We start from the raw sequence: 24,480 nt of genomic DNA, 5'->3' as shown, positions 1-24,480 counted from the left end.
GCGTGGAGTGGATTCCCCTTGAGAGGGGCAGGTCTGTAAGAACTAATGGGGATAGTATTTGTGTTAGGCACCACTACCACTTCTCCAGGGAACCGGCATCGCCTCCCCACCTCTGCAGGTCCTTGAATTCTGGGTGCTCGGGGGCAGTAGCCCACAGGGTGTTCCTCTCCAGATTCCCCTGTGCATGCACACACACTCTGTCCTGTCTGAATAACCACACAGCTGATGCACTTCCATGTTTAATAAGCCACATCCTCAGTTGAGCCTGGGGTGAAATATGAGACCCTGATGCTGAGTGTGGTGTCGTTAGTGGGTGGGCCTGGGACTACAAAAGCATTATCCCACCAGCTAGAACATATTTCAGAGTACATGTGCATGAGCTCAGCATAGTTCTACCCCAGTGCACTCTGCAAAGATGGCCTAGGCAAAGGCTGCCAGCTGGAAATGTGACATTTAACAAAGAGGAAGCAGGCAGTGGGACACTGAGGTAGCTGGTGGCCCAGCAGAAGCAGGAAGAAATATGACCATCAGGGAAGGAGACAGGTCTCGGGCCACACTGCTTTCAGGAATTGGCGTTCCACTTATACCTTTGGATGCTCCCTTGGCCCACTCTGGAAGTGGTAGGCCTGCCTACCCTGTGGCTCTTCCCTGTTGAGAATTCTTGGGAGCTGAGGTGGTGCTAGTGGGGAGGAGCTGAGACTGTGGGCTTCTGGGATGAAGCTGTGGTTCCAGGTCAAGATGGGAAGTGGTGAGGCTACAGGGCATGATGGGGCCTCTCTGCACTAACTCCTTAGTACCTCCTTGTGAGGGGCAGGGTACAGATCCACAACCCCATGGGCACTTAAGCAGTGGGCATGGAGGCTCATCCTTGGGAACTCAGCCTCCTTCAGGCACCTGGCTTCCTTCCGGGAGAGACTGAAAAGAATATGCTTGGGAAAAGACAACTTCCATTGCCCACCTCCCACCTGGAGAGCTCAGGATGGGCGAAGGGAGGTCAATGTTCTCCATGGGTAGAGAGTGCCAGCTGCCCCCTGCCTTGTACTTGGATGGCCAGCTAAGTAACCATAAAGTATAAAGCTGTGTCCAGGCCAGGATTCCCTGGCCCCCTGCCAACAAAGCAAAACCAAAGAAATTTAGGAAAACCCAGGACTTAGGAGAAAAGAGACTTGCCTTACAAATCTGAGTTGGTCAACCTCAGGCTTCTTCTCAGAAGAACAAATCTCTATGGGGTCACATCCCAAGGGGATGGGAAGAGGACCAGGAAAAAGTCAAGACAGAAAATGGACTGTTAGTCATCCCAACCCAGAGGCTTCTGAGTTGACCCCTGAAAGAGGAGGATTATGCCTTTCCTTAAGGCACCCAGCTAAAGGTAGAGGCAAATTACTGGCTTGGGGCTGCTGGAGGCAAGGCCAAGGGCAGGGGAGGCCTAGGCCTGCCAGCACTGGGGTACCCCCCGCCCCCCAACCCCTACTCCTCTGCAGTCGTCCCTGGGGTCTGGGCAGTAGCAGAACCGGTGATGTCCCTGGAGACCCCTCTTGCTGCCTTCCCTTATTCTCTGTGGGTTTTGAGAGGTTCATTTGCTGCTGTTTCCCTGAAAGTGATGGAGAGAAGAGAAAAGGGGTTATTCCATTGGCAGCACAACAGTCCCCTTTTGGGGGCTGAGGTGGGCTCAGTAAGGTCACACTATAATCTAAACCTCTCTGCTGAAGTTCTAGAGCCCACACTGGGTCCACTACCTTTCCCCTGCACTCATTCTTCCTCCTTCACCTTGTGAATGGTGCTCCCATTCTTCCCCAGTTGACAGGGATAGAAACCTGGGCAGTGGCAGTCCTCTTAACTGGCTTCTTGCCCCTCTCTTTAGGACCTCTTTATCTATTTGCCATGAAGTAGGTATTTATAAAGGCAAATTAGATTAGGCCATGGCTTTGCTGAGTTCCTCAATAGTTCCCTGAGACCTGGGATAGATAGGGTGTTGCAGGTCCCTCCATGCCTTCTTTTTCTTGGCTGTCCTGTGGCATATGGAGTTCCTAGGCCAGGGATCAGATCTGAGCCACAGTTGCGACCTTAGCTGCAGCTGTGGCAATGCCAGATCCTTAACTCACTGTGTTAGGCTAGGGATAGAACCTGCATTGCAGCACTCCCAAGATGCTGCTGATCCCACTGTGCTACGGCAGAAAGTCCCATGACTACTTCTTTTTTCTTTTTTTTGTCTTTTGTCTTTAGGGCCGCACCTGTGGCATATGGAGGTTCCCAGGCTAGGGGTCTAGTTGGAGCTACAGCTGCCAGCCTGCACCAGAGCCACAGCAATGCCAAATCCAAGCCACGTCTGCGACCTACACCACAGCTCACGGCAACGACAGATCCTTAACCCAGTGAGGGAGGCCAGGGATCGAACCTGCAACTTCATGGTTCCTAGTTGGATTCCTTTCCGCTGCCCAGGATAGGAACTCTGACTTTTTTTTTTTTTTTTTTTAATCTGCAGCATGTCGAAGTTCCTAGGCCAGGGATTTAACCCAGGAGATAGCAATGACTGGAGCTGCTGCAGATCCTTAACCTACTGCACCACAAGGGAACTCCCCTCCATGCCTTCTTGTTTGAGTTCCAGTGGCACAGCCTTGTCTATCCTTCCAATATGTCATCCTGTTCTTGTCTTTGGGTCTTGTTCTATCCATTCTCTTTGCTTGGTATACTTTACTACCCCCTAGACTTTGCCTTCAGGTGTCTGCCTTAGGAGTCACCTGCTATGATGGCCCTTGCCTCTGCATTGCTTCCCTCCCCTTTTAAACCTCTGGCTCCCCCTGTGAGTAGGGCCTGGGATGTTCTTATTCTCTAGATCTAGCGTGGCCCCTGCCATGTACTAGGAGCTCAGAGATCAGCTGAATGAATGCACTGATTAGTGAGTTCATGTTTTACAGATGAGGAGGCTGATCCTGAGGAGGCCAGTCAGCGCACTAAGGACAGAGGCTCCTGTTTTTCCAAATTAGGGGCTTATGGTGGACTGGAATCCAACAGGCTTGCCCCTTCATCTCTGAAATTGTGACAATAATGTCACCTGCCCCACAGGTTACTGAACAACATAATGATGGGTTGTTTAGACATCAGTGTCACTTACAGCTTGAGCTCTAGTTAGAGACCTTGGAGTTTACTGCAAAGGCCACTAAGCTGGTGGACTCCTACCCTGAGAACTCCCCTCCCCTATCCTCAGCTCAGGAGTGGCCTCTATGTGCCAAGCATGGGGTTAAAGTGGGAAGAGATTTACTCACCAGGACGAGAAATGCGTGGAGCCATCAGGTGTGGATCCGTTCTGGCTGCCCAGACCTGGGGGCAGGAACACATCCAGAGCTGCAACAGGCTGGGGGTGGGTATCTGAGCAGGCATCAGCCCAGGTCAGGTTAGAGGCCAGTGGTATTTGTTGGAGAGTGTGGTGGAGGCCCTAAAGAACTTGTGGTATTGTCTGATGAGAGTGCAAGGGAAATTATATATCATGGGTGGACTGGTGGGGTTACTGGCATGAAATGCTATGTTGACATGGGTCAGGATACAGCGTTGTCATTAGGTTCTCAGGGCACCAGTGGTAATCTGGGGGGGAGGGTTCGGGGAACCCGAAGGTACAGTCAGTGCGGGAAGAGGGTGGCCGGTCCACGGAAGTTGGTGGGGAGCCTCACCTGGGCGGTGATACAGCCCGGTCACCGTACTCCCGTAGAACCCCCACGCCAGCTGGATGCTCAGGAGACTTAACACCAACCAAAGCAGCAGCAACTTGAAGAGGGTCACGCGCATGTCCTGAGCCTCCCACTCCCGCAGGAACTCGCTGCCGAGGGCGCCCAGCGCGCCCAGCACCGTGGCCGGCAGAACCTGCAAGGACTGCCCCGACCAAGGCTCCGCCATGACTGGCCGGTGGCGGACCCAGGGGACTGTCACCGTAGTCCCCACTGCGCAAGCGTCCGGTCTTCCGGAGCCAGACTCAATAATGCGCACGCGTAAACCGAGGCATGGAGCGCCTACCTCGCCTGCGCGCAGAGTTGGCAGTTGGGGCGGAGCAGTAAAACCGCGCACGCGCACCAAGCCCCACCCTGCTTAAAGGATGAGTGACTCGAGGAGTATAAAATAGCAACCAGCTCTTTTATAGCCCCAGAGTTCCCGTGATGCACCACGCGGCTGCAATGATTGGTTAAGCGTCTTGCTTTTAGGGTGTGGACGCGCTCCTGAGCAATCGTGGCTGAGCCCTGAGTGCGCGCGCGTGCGCGGGGCCGCGACCGGGGCCGGCTCGAGCCCGCTGGGCACTCGGGGGCGCGCACGTCGCTCCCCGCCCTCCCGCCGCCGTCGCCGCCCGCTCTTGCTCTCTCGCGCTCCCCGCCCGTCGCTCTCCGTCGGTTCTCTCGTTAGTCCACCGCCACCTCCACAGCCACCCGCCGTAGTCTTCGAGCTCGCGACTCGCGGACAGGCGTTCTCGGCGCGGAGAAGCCGGCCTTGGAGTCGTCGCCTTAGGTGAGCGAGAGGGTTCCCTCCTGGCGTCCCGGGCCCGCCCGCCCGGCACTCTTCCGGCCGCCCGCCAGCCGCCGCCCCGCCGCGGCCGCGCCCCACCTGCTGCTCTCGGCCGGGAGCCCCAGGACCCTGTCCCCTGACCCTAACTCGGGGCCCAGTAGCCGGGCTCCTCTTCCCAAAGCGGCGGCCCCGCCCGCGCGGTCCCCGGAAGCGCGCCCCGCGGCCTCCCGCGCCCCTTCCCCCGCCCGGCCAGGCCTGGTGGAGCCCTAGCCGCCTGCCCGCCCCGCGGTCCCGGGCGCTTCCTCTCTTAGGGCTGCGCGGGGCAGGGCGGGGGTTGTGAGACTGGCCCCACGACCCGGGGGGCAGCCGGCCGCTGGGAAGCGTGCTTGGCTATCGGAGTTGAAATGGGAAAGAAACTCTTTACAACTCCATTTTGGCTTTTACATTTAGTATGAAACATGAATCACCGTTTTATACTTGGTGAAGTCCAGTTACGTTTTGGGTATTTTCCTTTTTAATGCAGTATTCTTTGAGATTGTGTTAAGTAAAACAGTGTTGAAATCCTAGGGGTTAGGATTCTTCGATATTGGAAGAAGGGAATTTTCCAATTGAAGGGGATATTTTTCCTGATTAAACTATGTAGCATAAAAATATAGTATTAATTTGCAATTTTTCTTAGTCTGAGTTATTACCTTGATTAGGAATCACCTAAACATCTGTCCAGTTGGATCCAGTTACATGTTCATTAAATAGCACTATTTGCACTCGATTTGTTCAAAACCATGATTAGTAGTTAATGATGGAAAATTGGCATCCTTTTTACTTAAAGTTGGTTTCCCTTGTGTTTCATAATGGTCCTGATAAAAAGTTTTTACCTCTGTTGGTAACTTGTTTGGTTCTCTTTGTATTTAAGACAGTCTTTTGAAGTAAATGTCCCTTGCAGGTGTGTAATCAGATTATATTCCTGCCAGACCTGAAGGGGAAAAATACTTTAAAAAATTCTTTTAAATGTTGTATGTGGTGAGAATTTGTCAGCCACCTTGTGTCACACATCCAGATGTGTAATGCATTTGTACCATTGCATGATTGTCACTTTAGACATGACTAAATTGGGAGAGATGTTGTTTTGAGCATTTGGCACAAGTGACATTGTTTGGGGTGAAGATAAAAGATTAGCTTTTAATTATAAAGGGTAACTTAGTGAAGGATCTCTTTTGATAAATTGTCTTGAGTAGTTCCATCTAATTTTTGTAGAGCACTGGTGGCCCTTGGGAACATAAAATATCAGATGGAACTTGATTTTAGTAAAGATTAATCCTAGACTCATAGCTTCCGTTCTCATAAAAATCTGTATTAAAGGGAAGACGTTTTCATTGATCAAGAATTTTAGACGTGAAAGAAATCTTCAGGACTTGTAGTCCAACTCCATTTGCAGATGAGAAACTGAGTCCGACAGTCTTCAGTAAATTTCTCAAGGTCATATGTCTATAGTCAGGTGCCAGCCAGAACTATTTTCACTCTAAGATCTTCTTTAGTACTCCTAAACAGCTTGCTTAGAGTCAGCTAAAATTCAGTGCTTTCAACTTATTATAGTGTTTCTCCTATTATATATTGCTGATTTTATATACATTGAGAGAATCAGGAATATTTCACAAACAAATGTTTTTTAGCTTTTGCTCTGTTTTCTGTAACTGGATGGTTCTACAGCAGTTGATTGAAATAGGTAAATGAATATGCAGAGTCTCTGCCTGGCCTAGGTCATGGCTTTAGGTGTTTTGGTCTTCTTACGGGACCATCTTCTTCGGAGGTAAGCCCAGACTCCCTTGCTGTAAAACTAAAAGAATTAGGCCCTGATAAGATGTTATCAGGCGACTGTGGACTCTTTTTACTGTTGATTTGAAGCAGGATGAAGGGAAATAGCATATATCAAGAATATAGTTTCCATTGTTTGTGGTGATGGTTTTGCTGGAGTGTTTTCGGTCCCAATTCTTTTTTTGTCTGTCAGAAAACTCTTTTTAATAGTTTATCCTGGTCATGTGGGGTTTAAGTTATTTGGAGAGTAAAAACAGGTAGATCTTCAGGTGCTTCGTGTCCATTAAGGTGGAGTCCAAGCAGTGACTGGAGGAGGTGGGTTGCTACTTTGGGTCTTCTTACTTGTCCTGAGCTGAGAGATTTTTGTTAACTCTCAGAAGACAGATCGATTTTTCAACTTTTATGAGTACCAATTTGGACCTGCTGGGCTTCTATAGATAGCACCTTGTGTTTAATTGCATTATGGTTGCTAGTGATAATGATAAGTGGTGCATAATCACTGAATTTTAATCACATACATTTGTAATTGTAAAAGGTCCCTAAAGATATTTCATCTTCCTTTACCACTTAGTTTATCCCTTTATGCACCTGGCCTGTAGAACTGTTTGCCTGTACCTTCACATTAATGCAATGAAGTTTTAAACTTGTGTTAATGTATCTTACTATACTCTGCTCTTTGGGCATTTGCTAACTGTTAAGTACTTGTGAGATTAATAAATTAAAAATTTCAAGACACTTCTAAAGTTAGTAATTACTCTAAAATTCCTATTTCAAGTGTTTCTATATCTAGTGACTCATTTTTAATCTGTGTTGCTGTAGTATTAAATAAATGCCTTGTATACTCATAATTATGGTAGTCATGTGACTGAAAATCAGATGGGCATTGAAGCTGCTCATTCTGGGTGTTGGTCTGAGTTTATTGGTGCTTCCTCCAGATAATTCTGAATACATTTTTATAGCTAATAATCATCAAAATAGGAAATACTCTTTTAAATTGGAGCCAGTTTGAATTTGCTACCAAACTGAGCTTGATTTTTGTTTTTAAGAGAGTAAAGTAAATGTGCTTAAGCATATTTGTGATAGTATCTTATCTTAATATTCGAGTGAAGGGAAAGAAGAGAACATAAACAGCCAGTGAAATATTTGGAGTGGAGTGAAGGAAAAAGTGTGAGGTAAAATAAATTTACAGAGATGCAGAGTTTCCATCATGGCTCAGTGGTTAATGAATCTGACTAGGAACCATGAGGTTTCCGTTCGATCCCTGGCCTTGCTCAGTGGCTTAAGGATCCGGCGTTGCCGTGAGCTGTGGTGTAGGTTGCAGACACAGCTCGGATCCCGCGTTGCAGTGGCTCTGGTGTAGGCCGGCGGCTATGGCTCTGATTCGACCCCTAGCCTGGGAACCTCCATATGCTGTGGGAGCAGCCCAAGAAATGTCAAGAAGACAAAAAATAATAATAATAATAATAAAATAAAAAATGAAATTACAGAGATGGACAGGAACTGTATCATGTAGGACCTTTTAGGTCATGAGAAGTTATTTCCATTTGTTTTTTGATTTTTTTTTTTTAATCAGGATGATGATATGATCTGATATTAAACAGTAAAATCATTCACCAAGAGTCAAGGTTAGATATGAGTACGTTCTGACTTTAAACAGTAAACTAATACTGATCATTTCTGACAAAGATATCAGAAGGGTTTCCTAATATTATTAATTTCCTTAACCTAATGACGTCAACGGTTTTTTTGAAGCCATTTCCTGACAGTTGTCTTCTAATCTATACTTTCTGTGTATTAAAAAGGAAACCTAATTTGATAAAGCAGGTCATTCAAATGTTCCTGATAGTGTGGGTGGTAGGGATACAGGTATTCACTGTAAAATTCTTTTTTTTTTCTTTCGGTCTTTTTTAGGGCTGCACTAATTGCATATGGATGTTCCCAGGCTAGGGGTCAAATCAGAGCTGTAGTTCCTGGCCTGTGCCACAGGCACAGCGATGCCAGATCTGAGCTGCGTATTCACCCTACAGCACAGCTCAGTGACGCCAGATCCTTAACCCATTGAGCAAGGCCAGGGATCGATCCCGCAACCTCATGGTTCCTAGTTGGATTCTTTTCCCCTGTGCCATGACAGGAACTCTCCCACTGTAAAATTCTTTTAACTTTCCTTTATGTTTGAAAATTTTTATAATATTGGAAAAATAATTTACGTATGCTTTTGAATTTTTCTTTTTCTTTTCTTTTTTGTGGCCTCACCTGTGTCATGTGGAAGTTCCTGGGCCAGAGATTGAACCTGCACCTCAGCAGCAACCTGAACTGCTATGGTAATCACACTGGATCCTTAAGCCCTGCGCCACAGGGGAACTCCTGATTTTTGCTTTTAGAAGGGCAACACAGATTTACAAATATTTTTTATATTTATAATATTCAGAAAATAAGATTGGTATGTCAATTAAAATTAAATGCTGCCCTTTCCCCCCTCTGGATTCTTAAATTACTTTACAGAACTTTTGGACAAGCCCATTGTACATCCTGTGCTTTTTTTTTCCCCTGTAAAATGAATAGACATAATTGTTGATATTTTTTATGTTTTTATAGTGCCTTTCATCTGAGAAGTTCAGGGCACTTTGTAGAACTTCTGCCACACAGGCCGTTGGTCTTGCAGCACATTTGTAAGGTATGTAAATAGAAGACTCTTGTTTCATTCCTTTCCCCCATGGAGAGAGATTATTATTATATATGAGTGTAAGTTCTAGGGAAATGTGGGTGCAACACTACTAATGATTTTCTTCTCTACTAATCTCTAATCTTAAGATCTTTTTTTTTTCTTCCCTTTTTTTTTTTTTTTTTTTGCTGCCCTCTGGCATTTGGATTTCCTGGGCCAGGGATCAGATGCAAGCTGCAGTTGTGACCTATGCTTCAGCTGTGGCAAAGCTGGATCCTTAACCCACTGTGCTGAGCTGGCGGTTGAACCTGTGTCCTGGTGCTGCACAGATGCCACTGATCCTGTTGTGCCACAGCAGGAACTCCTTTCGACCTTTTGTTTTACTCCATAACTTTTCTCTCTGATTTTATTTTCCTACCTTTCCCTGTAAGATACTCCTTTAACTTCTTCCTTTTTCTCTTCTACTCTAACCAATATTTTTTCCTGTATAGATATATTTCCTAACCTCTTAATCTTTAAGGAGATGGATTTACCATATCATACACATACTTCTCTCACTTCCTGATCACTCTCATCTTATTTCTTCTGTTGTTCATTTTTAAGTTTTCATTTTTTTGATAGAGTAGTTTGGTCATCTTATAGTTTATGCACAGTCTCTGCTTTGGGTATATCTAATTATCAATAAAAAATAGGCTAACCAGAGAATGCGAATCAGAGAACAACCCTTCCTCTTACTGGAGGGGTCAGCAGTGATACTGGCTTGGATGGGAACAGTGTTAATATTAGGTGTAGCCACCCATCCAGGGGCTATTAAGGTATTTTAAACTAATCACAAATAAAGGAAATTGGATCATATTAATTTAATTGATACCATGTAAGTATCCTGGTCTGGTACCGTTTTGACTACCTTTTCTTGTTCTCCTTTAGTCTGAGCACTCTAGAAAGAAGTGAGCTGTTAAGGGGATGAATATTCTCAGTTGGTGAGAAGGGCTACCTGGTAGGGAAGGCATGTGATGGTAGTGGTTTTGCTTGGCTTTGAACTTCTCCTTGGCATTGTAAGAGGGATGGCCACGCTAGCTTGCCATTATACACTCAGTGAACAAATAGTTACTGTATGCCAGCGACCTGTTCTAGGACACATTTGAAGAAAACAAAGTTCCTGCCGTATGAAGATTTTGGTTTATTTTACATTGTCTTTATTCCTTTTGGGTTTTTTTTTTTTTTTTTGGTCTTTTTGGGATTTCTTGGGCCGCTCCTGCGGCATATGGAGGTTCCCAGGCTAGGGGTCCGATTGGAGCTGTAGCCACCGGCCTACACCAGAGCCACAGCAGCGTGGGATCCGAGCTGTGTCTGCAACCTACACCACAGCTCATGGCAACGCCGGATCCTTAAGCCACTGAGCAAGGCCAAGGATCAAACCCTCAACCTCATGGTTCCTAATTGGATTCATTAACCACTGCGCCACGACAGGAACTCCTACATTGTCTTTATTCCTAAAAATGAACATTTTCAATAATTTCATCTGCTTTTCTTTCTCTCTCTCTCTTTTTTTCTTTTCTTTTCTTCTCTTTTTTTTTTTTCTGTCTTTTAGGGCCACACCCATGGCATATGGAAGTTCCCAGACTAGGGGTTGAATCGGAGCTGTAGTTGCCAGCCTATAGCACAGCCACAGCAACGCCAGATCAAAGCCAGTTTGCGACCTACACTGTAGCTTGCAGCAATGCTGGATCCTTAAGCCACAGAGCCAGGCCAGGGATTGTACCTGTGTCCTCATGGATGTTAGTTGGGTTCGTTACCAATGACCCACAACAGAAACTCCTATTCCTCCTTTTTTAAATATTGCTAACAAGAAAGTGGAAACAGATCAGGTGGTTTTTTTTTTTGTTTGTTTGTTTGTTTGTTTTTCTTCTTTTCCTTTTTTTGGCTGCACCTTTGGCTTGTAGAAGTTTCTAGGTCAGGGATTGAACTTGTGCCTCAGCAGCGATCCAAGCTGCTTCAGTGACAATGCCAGATCCTTAACCTGCTGAACCACAAGAGAACTCCGCATTGGGTGTTAATCACAAAAACATTAATAGCCTGCCATTTTTATTCTCATAGGGAATACTGATGGTCCATGGCAAAAAAAATTAGCCCAGAGCAACTGCTGGGCATAGGACGACAAATTAGGTTAGCATCACTGGGCATGATACTCTGTTACTGTTCCATGAGGCTTGAAATTTCTCCTTTTAGTAGATTCCGAGTATGCATTAGGGTAGTTTGATAGCCTCTTAAAAGAAGGAAGACTGTGTTTCAAAGTTTTCTTAGTTGTTCATTTTTTACATTATTGAGTTAGAAACAAAAGTAATGTTTTAGCCCTGTAGGTTTCCTTAAATCAGATTTTTTTTTTTTAACCAGAAATGCCAATGACCCTGTAATTACAAAAGAATTTGCTATAGATGATGTGTGTATATGTACCTCTCTACCTATCTTTAAGCAGGCTATTTTGTTTCTCTGAGCCTCAGGACCTACATCTGTGAAGTGAAGATTCCATTTCATAGGAATTTTAGATGAAATAATATGTGAAGAGCATGGTGCTCAGTGCATATTAGTTTTCTCCCTTGGTAGAAATACCTGTTTTAACTGGTAGATTCTTCAAGGGTATTTTTTTTTTAAGGGTATTTTTCTTTCAGGATAAGATATCAGTGCATTGTATTTATATAATGACGGCTTTCAAGGTGATGAGGATTTTGGTAGGAAGCTTAAAGTTATATGAATTTCTTTATTGCCACCTGATTGAATAGGAGAAACACATACTTGGTGTTTTCATTTTCTCTTGTTTAACTGTAGGAGTTAGTATGTTGGGGCTGTGCCCTAGGATTTTACCATCGTTTTTATAAATATTAATGGACATCATAATAGTTTGATAACATGAGACCAGGTAAATCACAAGTTGTCTAGATTCATTCTTGGTTGTAGTAGTGATTCTGCCTTTATCTGCCTCTGGGATCATTTAGTTCTGCTCTTAAGCATCAGTAAATAATAGCAGGAGAGATGGCACACTGCAACAAGTGGACAGAAAGGTAGATGTGTGGAGTGGAAATTTTCTTCTATTACTTGCTGCCGCTGCCTTTTATAGCTGAGGGAGTTTTGAGTAATGTCTGATCCACGCCAACTCTCATGCACACACATGTCTGACTGTAGCTGAAGAATCTTTATAATTGTAAAGTTAGAAGCATTTGAAGTTCCCCGTGGGTTATGAACCCAGCTAGTATCCATGAGAATGCAAGTTTGATCCCTGGCCTTGCTCAGTGGGTTAAGAATCCGGCATTGCCGTGGCTGTGGTGTAGGCCGGCAGCTGCAGCTCTGATTCAACCCCTAGCCTGGGAACATTCATGTGCTGTAGGTGCGGCCCTAAAAAAGACTAAGTAAATAAAGTTACAAGTGTCTGTTTATCATGTACCAGCTATGCAGACTTCACTTATCTTTTACGCTTACTCTTTAGAAAGTATGTTTTCCATTAAGTAAGTTTTCCAGTTTTACTAACCTTTCTTCCTTACCATAGTCCTTAAGACAGAAGTCCCTAAAACTTATAGGAAATGTTTTGAATCACTTTGTCAATTTAATAATAGGCCCCCTCGGCGTTCCCATCATGGCTCAACGGAAACGAATCCAACTAGGAACCATGAGGTTGCGGGTTCCATCCCTGGCCTAGCTCAGTGGGTTTAGAATTCACCGTTGCTGTGAGCTGTGGTGTAGGTCGCAGATGCGCCTCACCTCCTGAGTTGCTGTGGCTCTGGTGTAGGCCGGCAGCTGTAGCTCTGATTGGAACTCTAGCCTGGGAACCTCCATATGCTGTGGGTGCAGCCTTAAAAAGCCAAAAAATAAAAAAATAAAAAAAAAAATAATAGTAGGCCCCCAGAAGAAGTTCTTGCATGAAAACTAATGTGTTTTTTTTTTTTTTTTGCAAGAAAGAGAGACGAAGATAGGTTTTTATTTTCTGAAGTTCCTGATGACTGTAAAATACAGAGATCCAATTCCATTACTTTAAAGAATTGTTTCAGATGTTCTCTCATGGTACAACAAGTTAAGGATCTGGCATTGCTGCAACTGTGGCACAAGTTTGATCCCTGGTGCAGGAATTTTTATCATGCTGAGGGAATGGCTGAAAAATAAAAAAAATAAAAACTGTTTTGATGTTAAGCATATGGTTGAAAGTTCTTTTGTTATAAGTACATGGTGGTTTTTTGGTGTTTTTTTTGTTTTGTTTTGTTTTTTTGTCTTTTTTTTTAGGGCTGCGCCTGTGGCATATGGAGGTTCCCAGGCTAGGGGTCCAATCAGGGCTGTAGCCACCAGCTTACACCACAGCTACAGCAATGCTGGATCCATGCTGCCTCTTCTACCTACACCACAGCTCACAGCAATGCCTTAACCCACTGAGTGAGGCCAGGGATTGAACCCGAGTCCTCATGGATGCTGGTTGGGTTCATTAACCACTGAGCCACAACGGGAACTCCTGTACATTGTTATTTTTACCTTATTTCCATAACAGTTGTCTTTAAGTCAGTACAGATGAGTTGTTCTCATCTGCACATATGCCACTCTTTTGGTGTACTTTTTTTTTTTTTTTTTTTCTTTTTTTTTTTCTTTTTTGGCTGCCCCATGGTATATTGAGTTCCCAGGCCAGGGCTCAGATCTGAGCTGCAGTTGCGACCTAAGCTGCAGCTGCAGCAACAATGGATCCTTAACCCACTGGTGGACTGTGGATCAGGCCTTCATCCTAGCATGCCCAAGACAACGCCAATCCCATTGCACCACAGCAAGAACTCCTCTGGTGTACTTTGTTTTTGTTTTTTTTTTTTTTTTTTCCCCTTCTTAGGGCCATACCAGTAGCATCACATGGATGGATGTTCCCAGGCTAGGGGTTGAGTTGGAGCTGCATCTGTGACCTCTGCTGCAGTTTGTGGCAATGCTGGATCCTTAATCCACTGAGTGAAGCTAGGGGTTGAACCCACATCCTTATGGATAAGAAGCAGATTCTTAACCTGCTGAGCTATAACGGGTACTACCTGATATACTTCTATGTAACCCTCTTGTTATTTAGGTTTTGAGTCCTAAAGAAGTATGTTTGAGGTAGATATTTCATGTTTCAACAATATACATTTTTACTACAAGATAATTTTATTATATGATTTAGCGTTTTTGTTGGAAATGCTGTGGCATTTAGAGTTTTTTTGGAAAAAGTTTTTTTCTGGATAAAGTCTTTTGTTTAACTTTTAAAAGTTTTTTAGAAGGAAGCTCTGTTTATCTTTTGCAGGTTTTATTTATTTATTTATTTATTTATTTATTTAGTCTTTTTCTAGGGCCACACCCATGGCATATGGAGGTTCCCAGGCTAGGGGTCCAGTTACAGCTGTAGCCACTGGCCTAAGCCAGAGCCACAGCAATGCAGGATCCCAGCTTTGTCTGCAAACTACACCACAGCTCATGGCAATGTTGGATCCTTAACCCACTGAGCGAGGCCAGGGATTGAACCCACAGCCACATGGTTCCTAGTCAGATTTGTTAACCACTGAGCCATGATGGGAACTCCTCTTTTGTAGGTTTTAAATTCAGCAAAGGCAGTAGAATATTTTAGGTAAGACCACAGGCTCTCTGGAGAGAGGCTAACAGTTAGGTACTAACTCTTAAACCTGACAGCTTATGACTCTGGATAGTAATGTAACTCCTTTGTAATTCGGTTCCTCTTCTGTAGAATGGTGATAACAGAGTGATGTGAGGGTTCAGTGAGAGAGAAGCACTTAGCCCAAGTGCCAGACATGCAGATGCAGCTCTTCAACTTCGGCCATTTAAATTGTAGTTTGTAGGAGTTCTCATTGTGGCACAGTGGGAACGAATCCAACTAGGACCATGAGGTTGTGGGTTCGATTCCTGGCCTCACTCAGCGGGTCAAGGATCCGGCATTGCCATGAGCTGTGGTGTAGGTTGCAGATCCCGCTTTGCTGTGGCATAGGCTGGTGGCTACAACTCCGATTAGACCCCTAGCCTGGGAACATCCATATGCCACGGGTGCGGCCCTAAAAAGACAAAAACGCAAAAAATAAAATAAATTATAGTTTGTAGTACCTAGTAATCACACTAATTTGAAAGGATTTTTTGGAGGGGGAATAGCATTGTAGGAATCAATTTGGGGAAATAAACAGGCTTCACTACTGAGTCCATGATGCTTAGAAACATTGATTCCTAGGGAGTTCCCTGGTGGCCTAGTGAGGTTGAAAATCTTGTGTTGTCAGTGCTGTGGCTCGAGTTTAGTCCCTGGCTTCAGCATGTCACAGGTGCTGTGAAAAGAAAAAAAGTATAGAAACAGTGGTTCTCAAACCTAATTATTCCCAAACACGGGATCCAGTTCCTAATATTGGAATCACTTTAGTGTTGTTTTTTTTTAAATTTCCTGTATTGAGGTACAATTTGCATAAATAAAGTTTACCTATTTAAAAAAGTTTAGTGAGGTTTGGTAAATATATATGCCTATGTAATTGCCACCCAGTCAAAATACAGAACATTTCCTTGGGTGGCTTTAAGGTTTTCTATTTTTAACTAGTTTTTAAAATTTAAAATAGTATATGCAGTTCACTTTATTCTTGGGAGTATGAAATGTAAGTCAGAACTACAGTGAGATACTACGTTATACTCTTTAGAATGGCTATAGTATTAAAGCCAGAAAACACCAAGTGTTCATAAGAATGTAAAATGATAGAGCTGCACTGAAAAACAGTATGGAGGCTCTTCAAAAAATTAAAAATAGGGAGTTCCCGTCGTGGCGCAGTGGTTAACGAATCTGACTAGGAACCACAAGGTTGCGGGTTCGGTCCCTGCCCTTGCTCAGTGGGTTAACGATCCGGCGTTGCCGTGAGCTGCAGTGTAGGTTGCAGACGCGGCTCGGATCCCACGTTGCTGTGGCTCTGGCGTAGGCCGGTGGCTACAGCTCCGATTAGACCCCTAGCCTGGGAACCTCCATATGCCGCGGGAGCGGCCCAAGAAATAGCAAAAAGACAAAAAAAAAAAAAAAAAAAAAAAAAAAAATTAAAAATAGAATTACCATATGACACAGAAATTTCACTTCTGGGTTTATACCCTGAAAGAATTGAAAGCAGTGACTTAAAGAGGTATTTGTATACATATGTTCATAGCACTTACGTTCACAATAGCTAAAACGTGGAAGCAGCCCAAGTGTTCACCAGTCAGTCAGTAAATGGATAAGCAAAATATGGTATATACATACAAGGGGATATTATTTAGCTTTAAAAAAGAAGGAAGATGGGAGTTCCCATCGTGTCTCAGTGGTTAATGAATCCGACTAGGAACCATGAGGTTGCTGGTTCCATCCCTGGCCTTGCTCAGTGGGTTAAGGATCCGGCGTTGTCATGAAGTATGGTGTAGGTCGCAGACAAGGCTCAGATCCCGTGTTGCTGTGGCTCTGGCGTAGGCCTGTGGCTACAGCTCCAATTAGACCCCTAGCCTGGGAACCTCCATATGCCATGGGTGTGGCCCTAGAAAAGACAAAAAAAAAAAAAAAAGAAAGGAAATTATGCAGTGTGCTACAACATGGATAAACCTTGCAGGCATTATGCTATCTGAAGTAAGTCACAAAAATACAAATAAAGTATGATTCCACTTAGATGAGATTCTTAAAGAGTAATCCAAACCATAGAGACAGAGTGGAATGGTTGTCACCATGGGCTGGGGGAAAGAAAGAATTGGAGGGGAGGTTTAATGTTCTTTGGGTATAGAGTTTCAGATTTCAAGATGAAAAGTTATGGGGAGAGGAGTTCCTGTTATGTCTCAGGGGTAACGAACCTGACTAGGATGCGTGACGACATGGGTTTGATCCCTGGCCTCTCAGTGGGTTAAGGATCTGGTGTTGCTGTGGCTGTGGTGTAGGCTGGCAGCTGCAGCTCTCATTTGACCCCTCCCCAGGGAACTTCCATATGCAGCCCTCAAAAGAAGATAAAGAGTTATGGGAATAGATGATGATGATGGTTGCACAGAAGTGTGCATGTATTTAATACCATTGAACTTTAACTTTAAAATGATTAAGAGTTCTCACTGTAGCACAGTGGGTTAATGATCCAGCTTGTCTCTGTAACAATGCCTGTTTAGTCCCCAGCCTGGCACAGTGGGTTTAGGACCCTGTGTTGCTGTAGCTGTAGTGTAAGCAGCAGATATGGCTCAAATTCCATCCCTGTCCTGGAAACTTTTTTATGCTGCAGGTGTAGCCAAAAAAGGAAAAGGGGGTGTAGAATGGTTAGGATAGTAAGTTTAGGTATGTATATTTTACCATAGTAAAAAGTAGGGGAGGAGTTCTTGCTGTGGCACAGCAGGATTGGCGATACCTCTTGAGCCCTGGAATATAGGTTCAGTTCCTGGCCTGGGAATTCCTTATGCCAAGAGACCCTAAAAAGGAAGAAAAGAGAGTGGGGGGGAGTTCCTTGGTGGCTCAGTGGTTTAGATAAAGTGTTGTCACTGCTATGGCTTGAATTGCTGCTGTAGTCCAGGTTTAATCCCTGGCCTGAGAACTTCCTCATGCCACATTTGGCCAAAAAAAGAGGGGTGGTACACTAGGTAAAAATAGAATGATACAGTGTGGTTTATGATAAAAACTACATATTCTTCCTATCCCAGAGTACAGTCCTTCTCTCATAGTATTGCTTCCTTTTGGAGCTTTAATGATATTTTAGAGCAAGAAAGTTGATAAAGCATGTATATCAAAAGTGTAAAAGAGGTAGAGCATGAAAACAAGCCTTTCTCACATCTCAGCCTCCTTTTCCTGTGCAAAAGCCATGTAACTGTTTCATATGTATCCTGTTAGGGATACCATGTCCCTTTTTTATATACAGACTATTGCACACTACACTGTTATGCATCTTATTTTTTAACAATAGGTCTTGGTGATTATTTGGCAAGATAGTTAAAACTATACACAGTGGAAGATAGTTTGGCTATCTTCCTCAAGTAGCTTCCTTAAATAGCTAAATACAGAATTACTTTATGACCCAGTAATTCCATTCATAGATGTATATCCAGAAGAATTGAAAACAGATAAAGAGATGCTTATTCATAAAAATTCATAGCAGTGCTATTCACCTAGCCCAAAAGTGGAAGCAGTCCAGATGTTCATCAGCAAGGGAATGGATAAACAAATGTGATATATACATACAATGGAATATTGGTTTGTTTGTTTGTTTTTTTTCCTTGGCTTTTTTTACCTTGTTTTGGGCCATACCCATGGCATATGGAGGTTCCCAGGCTAGGGGTCTAATCGGAGCCGTAACCGCCTGTCTACACCAGAGTCACAGCAACTTGGGATCCAATCCACGTCTGCAACCTGCACCACAGCTCACAGCAACGCCAGATCCTTAACCCACTGAGCAAGGCCAGAGATTGAACCCACAACCTCATGGTTCCTAGTCGGATTCGTTAACCACTGCACCACGACGAGAACTCCTGGAATATTGTGTTTTTTTTTTTTTTTTTTTTAATGAAGCACTGATATATGCTACAGTATGGATTAACTTTATGCTAAGTAAAAGAAGTCGGACACAAAAGGCCACATATGATATTTCATTTATATGCAGTATCTAGAATAGATAAATCTGTAGACAAAAAGCCATGGCTGGTTGCCAGGTGTTGGGGGAGCGGAAACTGAGGACTGACTGCTTAATGGGTATGAGGTTTTCTTTTGTGGTGATGAAAATGTTTTGGAACTTGACAGAATTGGTGGTTGTACAACATAGTGAATGTACTAAATATCACTGAATTATGCACTTTAAAAAGGTTAATTTTAGGTGTTCCATGAGGATGTGGGTTCAATCCCTGGCTTTGCTTGGTGGGTTAAGAATCTGGCTTTGGAGTTCCCGTCGTGGCTCAGTGGTTAGCGAATCTGATTAGGAACCATGAGGTTTCGGGTTCGATCCCTGGCCTTGCTCAGTGGGTTAAGGTTCCAGCGTTGCCGTGAGCTGTGGTGTAGGTTGCAGACGCGGCTCGGATCCCGCATTGCTGTGGCTCTGGCGTAGGCCGGCAGCTTTAGCTCCGATTGGACACCTAGCTTGGGAACCTCCATATGCCACGGGAGCGGCCCAAGAAATAGCAAAAAGACAAAAAAAGAATCTGGCTTTGATATGGGCTGTGGTGTAGATTGCAGATGCAGGTTGGATCCTGTGTTGCTGTGGCTCTAGTGTAGGCCAGCAGCTACAGCTCTTACTAGACCCCTAGCCTGGGAACCTCCATATGCCGCAGGTACGGCCCTAGAAAGACCAAAAGATAGGGGGGGAAAAGTTAATTTGTCAATTTGTCCTCAATTTTTTTTTCCCCCTCAAAAAAAAAATTTTTTTTTTTAAAGATACTCAGGTTGTTCCTGTCATGGGGCGCAGTGGAAATGAATCCAACAGGAACCATGAGGTTGCGGGTTTGATCCCTGGCCTTGCTAAGTGGGGTAAGGATCCAGCGTTGCCGTGAGCTGTGGTGTAGGCTGCATACATGGCTCGGATCTGATGTTCCTGTGGCTGTGGCATAGGCCAGTAGCTGAAGCTCCAATTGGACCTCTAGCCTGGGAACCTCCATATAGCCGTGGGTGTGGCCATAAAAAAACAATCAAACAAACAAAAAGATGCTCAGGCCTCATTCTCAAGAGTTTTCTATATGTTAGCTGTGGAACCTCTAGAGGAATAACGATTTTTGTGCCAAAATGCAGGGTGCCTGGCTGTGCATTGTCATTGCTGAAACATCTCAACATGCCATTAAGCAGCTTGTTGGGGCTCTTGGTTCACTACTCTGTGTGTCAGTTCTCCAGACAAGGCGTTGTCTTGGGGACAGTGTAAGTGGAGAATTAGGCTGCACAAAGTCAAATCCTTATTCTCTACATCTATTTAAGATTCACCCTGTTTCCTTTTTTTTTTTTTTTTTTTTGGCTTTTTTTTTGGCTTTTTGTCGTTTCTAGGGCCGCTTCTGCAGCATATGGAGATTCCCAGGCTAGGGGTCTAATTGGAGCTGCAGCCGCTAGCTTTCACTAGAGCCACAGCAACGCGGGTTCTGAGCCGTGTCTGCGACCTACACCACAGCTCACAGCAACGCCGGATCCTTAACCCACTGAGCAAGGCCAGGGATCGAACCTGCAACCTCATGGTTCCTAGTCAGATTCATTAACCACTGAGCCACGATGGCAGCTCCCTGACTGTTTACATTTTGAGGTCAGTGATATGGTGCTCCTGTAGGAAGCCAAAAGGTATGTTCCCCCAGGAGTATTTCTTGCCCCACCACCCAGCAAAGAAGAATTTAAGTCTTGAGTGGTTCCCACTTGGCAGAATATTGGAGGCTTTGTCATTCTCTGCTTGCCTTTTTGTACCTTAGGCCTGTTACTCTTGGTCTCTAAAAGATCTTTTGCTGACATTGACCCTTAGCAAAGCTGCTTGATCAAGATGGCCAAATGATGATATACCAGGCTCAAGCTCGTTGTGAACAAATGGATAGATGGTAGTTTGGGCCTTCTTTCTAGAGGTTTCCTATGTAGTCTACAAATAAAATAAATGACTTTATGTTTTCAGTTTAATTTCCCAAGTGTTGAATGGTGTTTCCAGTGTGCCAGACACAGTCCTAGGTATGGATGAACTTGGAGTTGACAGGACAGTTTTCTACCCATTGCACTGAAACACAGTTTCTTCCTCTGACTTAAGGAGATAGTATGTATTCTATTCATTTATATGTGTGTTGTAACAAAGGATGGAGAAGGGTCCTGGAGAAAGGAGTGCTTATGAAGAGTCTTACTTCATAAAGGTTATATATACTTCCTTTCAACCAGGTTCATTGCTTGAACAAAAATCTCATTCCAGTTTGGTTGTTACTTTTAGTGCTATCTGGAGAAGAGCCTGTATTTTGACTTTTATTTTCAGTTTTAGAGTCCTGATAGCTTCAGGAGGGTGCATTGTAGGGCATCCTATAAACTTTTCTTCATGTACGTTTACGTATAGGAAATATGGCTTTTGTAGAAAAATTGAGATCTTAAACCACTGAAATAGTATCATTGTGTTTCAGATAACTGAAGCTTGCTTCTTTAATTCATTAATTAATTTCGGCCACCCCTGAGGTATATGAAAGTTCCCAGGCCAGGGATTGAGCTGAGCTGCTGCAGTTGGATTCTTAATCCACTGGGAGCCACAGAAGAAACTCCTTGTAGGATTTTTATGTGTCTTAAAATTGCCTTTAAAATTTTCAAGTTTAGGAGTGCCCGTCGTGGCGCAGTGGTTAAGGAATCCGACTAGGAGCCATGAGGTTGCGGGTTCGATCCCTGGCCTTGCTCAGGGGCTTAAGGATCCGGCGTTGCTGTGAGCTGTGGTATAGATTGCAGATGTGGCTCGGATCCCGAGTGGCTCTGGCTCTGGCATAGCGGCTACAGCTCCGATTCAACCCCTAGCCTGGGGACCTCCATATGCCGCAGGAGTGGCCCTAGAAAAGACCAAAAAAAAAAAAAAAAATTCCTTTTTTTTCAAGTTTAGTTTCCAAAAGACTAGGTAATTTTGGCTTTTCTTTTCTTTTCTTTTCTCTCTTTCTTTCTTCCTGTCTTTTTAGGGCCACGCCTGTGGCTTATAGAAATTCCCAGCTGGGGCTCTAATCTGAGCTTTAGAGGCTGGTCTGTGCCATAGCCACAGCAATATGGACCTGAGCTGCCTCAGTGAGTACACCGAAGCTCATGGCATCACCGGATCCTCAACCCTCATGGATATTATTTGGGTTTGTTACTGCTGAGCCACAACAGGGACTCCAATTTTTGCTTTTCTAATCATTTGTACAATACTGATTTCTAACAACTTCATTCGAAAGAGAAATAAAAAGTATAAAATTTCAACTGGATAACATAATTGAGGCAAATGGATGTCAACAGGATAAGTCTTAAGGACTTGTCTGTTATGTCCTCTGCGTTTGAAGAAATGAATGCAGTAAAAAATAAATAAATAAAACCTGTCATGTCCAAAGCTATGTTGTGTTAAATGCTTTTATTTCTTGTGTGGTTGAGAAATGGTAGAAAGCTTACTGTAATCATCACTATTTCTTTTGTATAACCAGTCCCTTTGAAATATTATGAGGTAAAATTATAATTATCTCAAGTATGCTGAATTAGTAATTTTTTTAAGCTGTGATTATTTTATCTGCATGGAAATGTATTCATTATATTTCCAAAATACTGTAAAGATCTTGATCCTGCGTAAGTAGCATAGTTACTAAGTTGAATCCTTTATTTATTTATTTTTTGTCTTTTTGCTATTTCTTTGGGCCGCTCCCGCGGCATATGGAGGTTCCCAGGCCAGGGGTTGAATCGGAGCCGTAGCCACCGGCCTACGCCAGAGCCACAGCAACGTGGGATCATTAACCCACTGAGCAGGGGCAGGGACCGAACCCACAACCTCATGGTTCCTAGTTGGATTCGTTAACCACTGCGCCACGATGGGAACTCCTATTATTTTTTTTTTTTATTTAAGTTGAAGTATTTCTACTTTTTCTTGGCCGGAGAACTGTTTTGTTTTTTTTTTTTTTCCCCCTTTTTCTTTTTTGGCTGCTCCAAGGTGTATGGAATTTTCAGGCCAGGGATTAGATCCGAGTTGCCGTTAGGACCTACACTGCAACTGCAGCAACACTGGATCCTTGACCCACTGTGCAGGGCCGGGGATTGAACCTGCATCCAAGCACTGCAGAGACACTGCTGATCCCATGGCACCATAGTGGGAATTTGTGGAGAACTGTTTTGTGCCTGTTTATAATGAAAATTTGGCTAATGTCTGTATATATAATGCATTCACTGTAACCTGGTAGCACTATCTTGGACATCTTTGGTAGTTTCTTATCTGTCAAAAATAAGCTAAAAGTTGTGCAGAGAGGTACATTTACTGTGACTCTAGGAAAAAGAGTATCATAAAATGTGTTGTCCCTTAACAAGTTATCAAAATTATTTAGCTGGAGTTACTGTCATGGCTAAGCGGTTAACGAACCTGACTTGCATCCATAAGGATGGATGTTTGATCCCTAGCCTCACTCAGTGGGTTAAGGATCTGGCATTGTCGTGAGTTGTGCTGAAGGTTGCAGACGTAGCTCAGAACCTGTGTTGCTATGGCTGCGGGATAGGCTGGCAACTACAGCTCTGATTCGCCCCCTAGCCTAGTAACTTCTATGTGCCTAGGGTGTGGCCCTCCCCCCCAAATAAAAGGAAAAATCATTTAGCTGATTTAGGTTATAGAATTCAAATTACTATCTACCCTGCAGTTCAGCTTAAATGTATAACACACTCAACCCCCAATCCACCTAATTTAAAGCGTATTTTAATTTCCCAAGAGCAGTTATCAGTAGGAATTCAATTTTTCTGAGATAAAAGCATGGTTTTTGGTCACAGAAAAATCAGACTTGAGGGCATTAGGAAAGGTGCTTTGAAAGTAGTGAGAGGGAGAAGTTCCTATCGTGGCTCAGTGGTTAACGAATCCAACCAGGAACCGTGAGGTTGCACGTTCGATCCCTGGCCTTGATCAGTGGGTTAAGGATCTGGCATTGCTGTGAGCTATGGTGTAGGTAGCAGATGCGGCTCAGATCCCGTGTTGTGGCTCTGGCGTAGGTTGGCAGCTATAGCTCCACTTTGACCCCTAGCCTGGGAACTTCCATGTGCTGTGGATGCAGCCCTAGAAAAGACAAAAAAAAACAAACAAACTAGTGAGAGTGGAGTTCCCATTGTGGCTTAGCAGTTAACAAACCTGACTAGTATCCAAGAGAATGCAGGTTCATTCCCTGGCCTTGCTTAGTGGGTTAAGGATCCAGTGTTTCTGTGAGCTGCAGTGTAGGTAAGCAGATGCAGCTCAGAGACTATGTTGCTCTGGCTGTGGTGTAGGCCTGCAGCTATAGCTCCTATTCAATCCCCAGCCTGGGAACTTCCGTATGCTGCAGGTGTGGCCCCAAAAAGCCCCCCCCCCAAAAAAAAGTAGTGAGAGGAATAAGATTGTATGTGATTAAAACAAATTGTCATTGGGTTAAGGATTTCATAATTGCCATTCAGAAAATTCTAAAAACCACAAACTCATTAGACAGCAAAACCTGAACTGAACTGATGAGAGATTGTATAGTCTTTATTATACTTCGTGTGAATATTCATTTATTTTACTGAACAACTATTAACCCATTCAGTGTGTTAATAGGGTTTTGGCATTTGCACCATATTACCTTTATAAATATGAAAAATTCTGAATTTAGAAATATCTGACTCCAAAGCTTTTGAATGAAGAATTGTAGGCCTATAGTTCTGGGCAAATAGGCTAAGTCTTTTTTTTTCAATGGGAAAAAAGAGTGGCATGAGATATGGATAGGATATACACTTTGGAAAAATAATTTTTTTGCTGGACTGATAAAAGTTTCATTTTAGAAAAATTATTCTTTTCAGATCAGGCCTTATTATAAATTGGTCTTCAAAATCTGGGCAATTGAAATTTGGAGGGAGTTCCATTTGTACAGAGTAAGGC

The 24,480-nt window shown here is 43.8% G+C and overlaps 2 protein-coding genes and 1 long non-coding RNA gene across 6 annotated transcripts in view; 1 reads left to right on the top strand and 2 right to left on the bottom strand.

The window, feature by feature from the left end:
- Positions 1-226: 226 nt before the first annotated feature.
- On the bottom strand, positions 227-3,892 carry TCTA (T cell leukemia translocation altered). Of its 2 annotated transcripts, none has more exons than XM_021068738.2 (3): positions 3,666-3,892; positions 3,264-3,342; positions 227-1,591 (listed from the first exon to the last, which is right to left on the bottom strand). In XM_021068738.2, exons 1-3 carry the CDS (start codon positions 3,886-3,888, stop codon positions 1,549-1,551), a joined length of 345 nt encoding a protein of 114 aa, XP_020924397.1. In that variant the 5' UTR covers positions 3,889-3,892; the 3' UTR covers positions 227-1,548. The 2 variants fall into 2 exon arrangements, with proteins under 2 accessions (XP_020924397.1, XP_020924398.1); XM_021068739.2 differs by having other exon boundaries at positions 3,264-3,318.
- Positions 3,893-4,293: 401 nt separating this feature from the next.
- RHOA (ras homolog family member A) overlaps positions 4,294-24,480 on the top strand; it is a 72,723-nt gene continuing 52,536 nt past the window's right edge. The window contains 2 exon segments of one of the 3 annotated variants that reach the window (NM_001244437.1): positions 4,294-4,488; positions 8,893-8,971. The gene's annotated coding sequence lies outside the window, so the exon portion shown is untranslated. 3 annotated transcript variants of the gene reach the window in all.
- Positions 12,730-16,516, bottom strand: LOC146397317 (uncharacterized). The gene is made up of 2 exons (XR_014823163.1): positions 14,975-16,516; positions 12,730-14,294 (listed from the first exon to the last, which is right to left on the bottom strand). It is a non-coding gene; the product is annotated as an uncharacterized LOC146397317 (long non-coding RNA).

The sequence above is a fragment of the Sus scrofa genome, chromosome 13, assembly GCF_054392235.1.
Source record: "Sus scrofa isolate SSC_HxYL_T2T_F1_AM1 chromosome 13, Sscrofa_HxYL_maternal_Yorkshire_Landrace_v2.0, whole genome shotgun sequence".
Lineage (NCBI taxonomy): Eukaryota > Metazoa > Chordata > Mammalia > Artiodactyla > Suidae > Sus > Sus scrofa.
Note: the sequence above shows the minus strand (reverse complement) of the source record. Positions and strands in the feature narration are given on the sequence as shown.

Coding starts and splice junctions, on each gene's coding strand:
- TCTA (XM_021068738.2), bottom strand. CDS start 3,888: ATGGCGGAGCCTTGGTCGGGGCAGTCCTTGCAGGTTCTGCCGGCCACG. Junction 3,343..3,665: donor CGGGCTGTATCACCGCCCAG/GTGAGGCTCCCC, acceptor AGCCTGTTGCAG/CTCTGGATGTGTTCCTGCCC. Junction 1,592..3,263: donor TCCACGCATTTCTCGTCCTG/GTGAGTAAATCT, acceptor CATCACTTTCAG/GGAAACAGCAGCAAATGAAC.